At 36.0% G+C, this 9,738-nt stretch overlaps 1 protein-coding gene across 1 annotated transcript in view; it reads right to left on the minus strand.

Annotated features, from left to right (window-relative positions):
* Nucleotides 1-2,826: 2,826 nt before the first annotated feature.
* Nucleotides 2,827-9,738, minus strand: part of DPM1 (dolichyl-phosphate mannosyltransferase polypeptide 1, catalytic subunit) — a 13,317-nt gene continuing 6,405 nt past the window's right edge. The window contains exons 5-10 of the mRNA XM_009326854.1: nt 9,493-9,569; nt 9,360-9,385; nt 8,302-8,397; nt 6,754-6,822; nt 6,350-6,464; nt 2,827-3,213 (exon numbers count right to left, since the gene is read on the minus strand). Of these exons, the coding sequence (XP_009325129.1) occupies nt 3,109-3,213; nt 6,350-6,464; nt 6,754-6,822; nt 8,302-8,397; nt 9,360-9,385; nt 9,493-9,569 (488 nt within the window). The 3' untranslated portion in view covers nt 2,827-3,108. The remainder of the gene's footprint in view (nt 3,214-6,349; nt 6,465-6,753; nt 6,823-8,301; nt 8,398-9,359; nt 9,386-9,492; nt 9,570-9,738) is intronic.

Genomic DNA, 9,738 nt, shown 5'->3' on the forward strand with positions numbered 1-9,738 from the left:
TCCCGCCGGGGGGGGAGTGAGCGAGCGGCTGTGTGGGGCTTAGTTGCCGGCTGGGGTTAAACCACGACACCATAGCAGGGGGGTTCTAAGTAAAAAACAGTTTAAGTAGCACTAAGTGACGGCTATTTCATCCCATTGTTTGCTGAAAAGATACTAGCTTTATTAAAGAAGGACCTCTATTAGAGCTCTGAACGCTGGTTACAGTATTACGATATTTTTCATGAACTCTCACAGCAGTGCATGCAAGAGAAAAGGTCAGCAATAGAATAGTTTTAGAGCTTGTTTTTGCAATGGTTTTCTATGTACAGAACACTGTTCGAGTACTGGTGAGGTTCTAAAGTGCCAGATCTAAGTGCTCAAAGACAGGGAATACTTTAGAACCAGATGTTTTTAGTCACCTCAGTAGAGAAACTCATTGGAAAGAAAGTACTGCAGGCTGAGATGTGGGAAAGGATGAAGGAAGAGGTGATTTAGGCCAGTTCTGGGCAAAGATTCTGGGTTTTTTTTTTCTTAACTCAACATTAACAGCATACTATTTTATGATTCTCCCCTCTACAAGTGCATGGAGGGTCAAATGCACAAACCGCAGCTACCTCTTCTGAAGTTCAGGCTTTTAAAACTTACTGTAAGACAACTTTTGAAAGCGCATTCAACATTCACCGAGTTGTCTGCAGCCCAGTCCCCTTCTTTTTGAAGAAATATACAGTCTTTTTGCTAGGAAAAAAATCCCAGATGGTTTTCATGGTATATATTGTGAAATATGTGTGTGTGCGTGTGTATATCCCACTAACTCAGGAAAATGCTGTATGTTCTTACTTCTGCTTCTTTCCACTGGATCCACGTATTGGTTCCTCTCAGTAGTGCTTTCTACACGTAGCTTGATGCAGGCTATTGAAATCAGTTTCACCCCTGTAACCTTGTCTTGTTTCAAGAAGTACTGTAGAGTGTCTACTTATGTCCTGATGCCACAAAGCACTTGTTTTTTTTTCTTTATAGCATTTCTTTCTTGATAACTTAAACACCCTTACCTTTAAGCATAATATTACCTATTTATCTAAAAACTGAATATAGCCCAGTCACGTTTCAAATTTTCACATACTGGAGCACACCAAATATGCCGTGTAGTATGATGCTAATTTGTATGTTGAAGCACCTTCCTCCAAACACGATCTCATAAATGGATACATGAAGGAAATTTACCAGGTGATTTTCATAACTAAAAAGTAGGCATGCACATTCTAAAAGCTAAATCCTAATTCACAGCAATTAGATATGAATAACTAATATAATGGACTTTAGTTATATATCGCTAGACAAAAGTCTGAGAAAAAGATGGTCTTGTTGAGGTTCAATTTGTATTCTAGCAAATGGTTGTCAGCAGTATGTAAATTTGAATAAACATCTAAAACCCCACTATTTGGTCATTAAAATCTTTGTCCTTATCTTCAACTTAAAATGTTGATTTTAGTCATGAAACCTCCAAATGAAACATAAATAGATGATACCTATTCACTGGAGATTTCAGTGGCCCTTTAGACCCAGAGATTTATTTCTGTATATATTATTACATCTGATTAGCCTGCACCAAATGAAATTATATATAATTTGCTGGAAAAGTACAGGCAAATGTCACAAAATGTACAGTTAAGTCACCGTAATCCAGTTACAGGTAGATTCAATACCTACAGCTACATTTTTTTTATTATTTTAAAGCAAATTAAATATGAAATGTTTGCTCTGAATACTCAGAAAAGGAGAAGAATATCAGAATCTGTACAACTTCACTAAAGAACAAAGGAATATCTCTAAAGCAGTCCACTAGAAAATAAGTTTTTGTTTTAAAGTTCTATTTAATTTTTGTCACTCTGGTAACTATCTGAAATATGAATTTATCATTTATCTACAGACTTGCTAAATTTTTTTTCTAATATTAACAACTGTATCTAGTGTACTAAAGGAATGCAGACAAACAGAAGCCAAATAGGTGTAATTTTTAAGATATTTGTTGCTTCTCCTCTCCTACCATTAATTTTCTGATACAGGTATCCACAGAACTACCAGCCCCAGACACACAACCCCACCGCAAAAAATGAGGATGTATTTTTCGTATATATAAAGCCATTATCAGAATAACTTCATCCTCCCGCTTACTTCTCTCCCCCCCCGCCCCCAAGTGCATATTTGATTGCAAGGGCTTCATAATTTCTGAGTTCTGGCTGTATCAAACAGTGAAACAAAAAATAGTATTACTCTATTTCATTCATCAGGATCTGGAATAAATACAGATTTTATATTGCAAACTGTTACCTGACATATGAAAAATTTCTCAAATGTCTTCAGTGAGGTGAATTGGGTCTTCTCTCACCCTAAAGTTGGGTGAGATATCATACTCCTGTTTTATAGATTCTAAAAATGTTTAGTTTCTAAAGAAAACAGGAAAAGGGAATCATCTGCTTCTGGACAAACACACAGAATACAAAATTATTCCACACATACAATTCTTTTTCTTATCCAAAGAATACGCCTTCTTTCCAGTCTAGGAACAATTTTACAAAGAACAAATCACTGTACTCATCTGTATTTCCTCTTAAACTACACAAGCTATTATCAGTTCTGTAGAAACTGTTCTGTAGATCTGCTTTAACATACATGTAAATATGTCCTGAGGAAAGAAAGGGAACCAATTGGTATATATTTAAAATACTATCTGCAAACCACAGAACAAAGATAAGAAATTATGTAGGGTTTTTTATGTCCTTGCTTGTATTTATTTCAAAATCATCTTTAGCTTCTGCTGAATAATGATTCATTTCCAAATGCAAAAGATCATTTAGCTTTGTGTTCTTTATTAAGACTTCATTATTTTTACAAAAATAGAATAGAGCATTAGTCTTTATTAGATTTTAGTTTAACATACAGTTCATTTATTTTGAAAGCAGCATTTTGGGATACAATATATTTAGTTTATTATTGGTGGTTCATTTAATTGTTAGTTTATAGTAGGTCTTCTGGTCACCACACAAGTTATCAAGCTTCTGCTATTATATATTAAAAACCACACAGATGTCAGAAAATGTTTTTCTAAAGAAGTTAATTTAAGATAAGCTATCATGTTGTAGCAAACAAGGTCAAGAGTCCCTTTAAGAAAGAGACTATTTCATTGCCTCCCAGTTTAGATTCTCCATAGACACGGTCCACAAATGAAATAGGAACCTGTTGAAACAAGCAAAACTATTTGTAAAGTTCAAAACCTAAATAATCAGATATTCTGTAAACAAAAGAATGGCCTTTGAACTACAGCATGTTTGCACCAGATGGGCTTCCTTTGTGTCAGTTCTTCTTACTATGGGGCTTTAATGATGTCCCATAGCTGGGGAGCATGAAATTATTTGGTTTATCACCTTTAAAGATGATCCAAAGACATTACTCAGTGGCTGGATGATACACCAGTCAGGACAAACTTAATAGCTTCAGTGCACTAAAAGCCTGGCGGCTTAAAATGAACCTTCACCACTTTCCTTCTTAGCTAAATTTAATACCTTTGAGTCCATGCCTCAGGAGGCAAGAATCTCCTGCCACCATGAAACAGCATTCTGCTCAACCTCACCACTGGCTAGGAGACGACATATGAACATGGCAATTAGTGCATATTTTACAAGCAATACCTGTCTTTCTTGGTCTTCGACCATTTTATAGATTATTTACAGGATTAAAGGGCATTTAAAACACTAATTTTGGTTTCCTTACTGAAGTGATTGTACTGTCCAGCTTAACTCACTACTCATGAAATCTTAGGAACGTACTACTTTTCAGTAATTTAACCACGTACAAATGACGTATGACAGGACATTCTGCCAACACTGTATTAGAATATTCAAGAATTTCCATATATGTTTGTGTGCAAAATTAAAACACTTCAGGGGCTAAAATAAAGAATTGCATTTGCAAAAGTCATTAAAAAATTGGCTTAGCATTCTGCTGGCAGTTTCAACCAGAAATCATCTGGCAAGCGGAACGCAAAAATCACCACACCCTTGCATCTGTGCCAGGACTGAGGATTTCTCACAATTCTAGCGGATCAGTCCACGGTAGAAGAGAACCCAGGGCAAGAAGACGGTAAGGAAGATACCTAAAAAGGCATGCAGATAGACTCAACAATGACTCTGGCCTTCTTAGTAGGGTCCCTTTGATGATCCCAGTAAGCTTCCTGGCAACTACAGACAGCTGATCTACAGGGCATGGACAGAAATCACTGAATATGTAGTCAGTGCAGGATGTCAGAAGTGACGTTTCCTGACCAGTGATGAAAGAATGGTTAATATCTCACCTAATAAAAGGTATCCAGTCTTTCCCTTCAGTATAAGAATTAACCACCTGTGTTGTTGCTGGACTTCGCCTTTCTTGCATAAGAAGTTCTATCATTAGTCTTAAAGGAGGCATTTTCAAAAGGGTGTATTCCATGCACTGGGGTTACTTTCACATACGGTAAAGAAGTACAGCAAAATGAAACAGAGGTGCATACAAGACTATTCACGTAGAGCTTGTGTCAGTTCATCTCATCATCCATTTGTTCCTTTTAGACTGGCAGGTCTCAATCTTCATTTTCAACTTCGCTTAAGAAATATTTTACCCTCACAGCTGTATCTACATTTTACAACTGCATAAAAACTCCTATTCTGCCTGTAGAGTTGCAGCACCCGCAAATCAGGAATTAGACATGCAAGTGTCACCTCTTCTGGAATTCAGTATTACCATTTGGATAATTACAGCATATATAAAGATCATAAGTATTGATCAGGAAATACCGTATCAATGTACTTGAAACATAATGGAAAATTGTCCTGCTCCGGGAGGTTACAACATTGAGATGATACAGAGAACAGTAAGAAAACAATAGTCTTATTTATAGGTCTATGTCAGCAATCTGAACACTGTCAAGTTTGTTACAGATATCACAATGGAAATCTTGAAGACAAGGCCAAAGCAGAATAATGAAGCAACTTTTCAGATGTTAGAGAGAACTCTTGCCACATGTGAGAAACCAGAGGAGGGAAGACGATGCTTAGTTGAGAATGTAACAGATGAATTGTGGAGGACGGCGTAACTGACCCATCACAAAACAGAGCCCATGTCTCAACGCTGACTGGGAGACATTAGGCCTAGTGAAGGCCGTCCGTCAGGCTGTGAACTGCAAGACAAATATCTTATATTTGGTGCTATACAACCAGTAGAGGCATGTAAATAAATGAGGGGTGGGATCAAATAAACAGAAAAAAAGGTCTTTGCAGCAGCAGCCTGAAGAGGTATAAGCAACCCAAGATTGCATTTTTTTTTAAAGCCAGAGAAGTGTATTTTACTGTTTTAAAACTGTGTAGTAAATAAAACCTCATTTCACCCTAGGTTTCAGTATCTGGATGTATAGACAGGCGAGGATTTAATTCAGCAATATTAGAAAGCAATATGTGAATGCAGCTGGACGTGAAGACCAAAGAAATTAGGGTCAAACCCCAGCTACAGAGAGGACAGTGATGTTGCTCCATAAGGCAGAAAGGTGGAAGAAAAGAGCTTGCTTTATTGTGTGGAAAGACTCTACCCGATGTTGATAAAGAAATGCAATACGTAAGGTTTAGAGAGAGAAGTACCAGCAACAGAATTCTCTGACAATTCAGAGTCATGAAAATGATGATGAAGAACTGGTTCTGAGATTTGGCTGCAGAGAGAATTCCAGCCAATCGTTTTTAAAGACACCAGCAAGAGCAATTCAATGAAATATAAAAGGCAGCAATCAGACTGCTGGAAACACAGGATCTAACAATTGTTTGGAGTTCTTTTTCAATGATTGTAGACAGCACATTCAAAGAGTTTAGAAGTGGAAAGTTGTGATAGCTGGAAAGTTGAAAAAGAACAAGGCAATAAATGACAGAGAACAGAATAAATCTGAAATAGAATCAGGTTGCTGGAGAAAACAAAATTATTTGAAAAGACCTAACTAGAGATGTCTGTACAATATGGAGGAGGAAAGAAAAGGCTCGGAGCAGCTTCATAGTATATTTTGACTTCTCTCCCTCCTTTAAAGAACCTTGTAAAATTGTATGCGGCTAAAGAAATGGCAACAGGAAGAGGGAAGGATCTGAGAAGCGTATCAGCCAGGGGAATAAGTAACTGGAATTTCAGATCTGGTATTCACCTGGAAAAGTTGGAAAAAATAGAGTTGTACATATGTAATTTCTTTGTATCGATTTGAAAATCTTGCTGCTTCTTGGAAGTGCACAAAATTTCCCATGTCCCCAGTAATCTGTATCTACATTTAAACGAAAGCACAATATACTTATCAAAACTTTTACTATACCTCTCCAATGGTATATCCTAACTGTCTAGCCCGAACAATCATCTCCATCTGGAAGACGTATCCTTTAGAAACACATTTTTCCATTAGTTTCTGTAAGACTTCTTTTCTGTATAACCTGTAAACAATTACAAAGAAAATGAAACCTGAAGCACAATTTCTGACTTCGGAAATCAACACAGTGTGTAGGAATCTTAACTGTAATCACTCATATCATCACTATTTTAAAAAAATCTGTAACAAAGTCATAGGAGCAACAGTTCTTGCAATCTTGTCTACTATTCCTTACACCCTTTCCAAACAGATTTCATAGTCCTCAATAAAGAAGGTCTGTTCTTACTCCAGTTCCTTGTTCAGCAGTTCCTTAATTTCAAATACACTTCATTAATTGCAAACCAGACCCATACCTGAAACTCCCTGTTAAGTCTGACGCACCTGGTCTCAGCAAAACCTGAGTTATAAAATTGGCACCACGACTGTGAAAGAAAACACGAATGTCAAAATTGCTCAGTACACAATTCCAAAAGATCAAGCAGAATTTCTAGAAAATACGTAAATATCATCCTACTAGCAAAAAAAAAAAGAAACCTTTTATTGCTTAATAGGAAAAAATTTATTTCTAATACGTTTTCACTGCTAGATTTGACTAATAAATCATAGAAGCTTGAAATCAAAACCCAACATTTTGTTTTTCAAATGTAGACAATTAGTAGATCATTAAACTTCTCTATGAATGAGAAAACAATGATTTTTAGAAATCAGGTTTACAATCTGGTTCTTTACGGTAGAACTGTCAGTACAACTACACACTAACACAATACAAAAGAAATAAGCTTGACAACAGTCAAAACAACATTTTTCTTCTGACTTAACATTCACTGTAAGTGGAGAATAAAAATGTTTCCTGGACAAATGTGAGACTTGGATTTAAAAAAATCAAGGTTCAGTTTTGGTTTACACTGCTTTCATAGTATGATACGGATAAGCTCCACTGATGAAAAACGTTGTGAGACCGAAAAGCCATTCATGACTACCTTGCTGAGGGCTGTATTACACACTGGTAAGAAGTCCTTCACCTTGTCTGGTGTGATGTAAAGGGATTCCTCTGTAATGTCCATTTAGCTCTCTTCCTTTTTTTTTTAGGTGTATATTTTATTTAGATTCACAAAAAGATGAGCACTTATTCCAGCCATTAAAAAACAGGAGAAATGCAAACACAGTCCCTGTGATATCATCTCCAGATCAGACTGGTAACACAACTTCTGCTCCTAATTCTTTACTGTAACATATAAATCAGCATTAACTTATGTCTATTCTCTTAAATCAGGTGTAAGAGAAAGACTATGCAGAAACTTGTCGATTACCTCCTTAAAACCTGTCAGTCCCTGTAAACCTGAGATGCCAGCCTCCATGCTTATACGACCTTGACAGAGTTTTCCTCTTTGCTTTTGGGTGAAACCTCTCCCTAGTGTTCACTGTAACCGTTTTCTAGTAAGGTCTAAGTAATGATTTATTGACATCGAGCGTGCCAGATAATTCTTAACTTATGACAAATCAGAGTGTCAACAGAGGGGTTTAGCAAGTGATTTACTGTTTAGGGAAAGGACCATTACAGCTATTAAAGCGAACTAAATGTGTCTTTCAAACTTGACAAAAGTGTCATAGTCTCAGCTCATTCTTTGGATGATGAAACTGAAAGGCTGTCCCAACCTGATGCCATGCAGATTTGTCCACTGTTCCAACACATTTCGCAAGCATAGTCATATCATTACATTCTTTCTTGGTGGGTATTAACCAAAGAATTTGCAAATCATGCACACTATTATTATTTAATATAACTTTGCAGTACCCAGTACTATTGACTAAAGACTCAGTTCAGCTCACACAGATTGAGTACTGGGAATTATTATTTCTAAGTAACAAATTTATGTGTAAATATCTAGAAAAATACTAACCTGATTAATTTTCTTTTCAAATCCCAGCCATATACTCCTCCGCTTCCTTTATATCTTGTTCCAGATACAATATCAAAATTGCCTTCTTTCTGCTTTCTATAAGCAATTGGTTTTATCGGAAAAACAGGAGGAATATTTGTATGAAGGTAGTACAAATTTCAAAATAAGAACAATCACTTTTAGTACAAAATCTGTATTTTACAAGCCTTTGAACAAATAAGTAGAGAAGAGAGGAAAGCAATAGTTACGGTAGTTATAAGCATTATGCATTAAAAAACCTGTTATTTGTTCTCCTATAAAGAGCTATTTCAGGGAATCTTATGATTATCTTTTACCAACTATGTCACAGAATTTCATAGACGACTTAATAAATAATTTATAAAGACTGACTTATGCATTTTTAAAGCCTCTCTCTAGTACAAAAGACAGAATGATTTTAAATACAGATTTAAATATTTAAATTACACAAACCCATAGTAAGGGGACAAGCCTGGAAGTATCCTTAGTCCATACCACGCCTGACTGCTGCAGAACCTTATCTAAAATTTTAGGCCTCCAGAACTACCTAGCAAGAAAGTTGAAAATTACGCAGACTGCTGCCCTTGGCCTCCAATGTAATGCCTGTTGACCATTTCTCACAAACTGAAATGTTACAGGGAGAGGAAGGTAAGAGGTAGACAAAAGTATTTCACCAATAATCGAGGACATGGTCCTCCAATCAATATCCCTATATGCACACATGATAAAATGATTAGATGACGACATTTATATATACGCTTTTCAAAGCTGAACAACCATTACAAGGAAGAGAAGTACTTAGCCCCACATGCTCTCTGTTACTTTAAGCTTGGGGATTTTTGCTCTAGTTAGGAAATAATTATTTTTCTGGATTGTTTTGGGACAAATCTAATGAGGTCCAATCACTTTCATTTGAATTCTTGCCTTGACAATTTTCTCACTACAGCTAGACAGCTATACAAGAACATAAAGCTTTCAAATATTATTATGAAACAATAAATGTTCAGAAGTCATTCTCTCATACTACAATTGGTACCTACCTGATAAATTCTGGAATAAATTTTGGCTGAAATGGAAGGAAAACAGATCAGAAAAGAAAAAAGGGGCAGAGGTAAAAAAAATCAATGAGAATTTACTTAGATTAAAAACACAGTACATAAAATACAGACTTACATGGTGAGAGAGGTCAGCATCCATAATAACAATAAAATTCCCAGTGGCGTGCTTCATTCCATGAATATAAGCAGTGCCTAATGAAAACAGTACAGAAATAATTTCCCTCACTATTTTAACATATGCAATCTTCTAGCCAGAGTCTTTGCTTATTTTCTAAAAATCTCTAAGTTATACTAGAAAAAACTCCTAACATTTATTTTAAAATGTATCAGTGGTCAAACATTAAAATTATTTTTCCTTTTC

Source organism: Pygoscelis adeliae, unplaced genomic scaffold (assembly GCF_000699105.1).
Source record: "Pygoscelis adeliae isolate BGI_AS28 unplaced genomic scaffold, ASM69910v1 Scaffold286, whole genome shotgun sequence".
In the NCBI taxonomy this organism is placed as follows: domain Eukaryota; kingdom Metazoa; phylum Chordata; class Aves; order Sphenisciformes; family Spheniscidae; genus Pygoscelis; species Pygoscelis adeliae.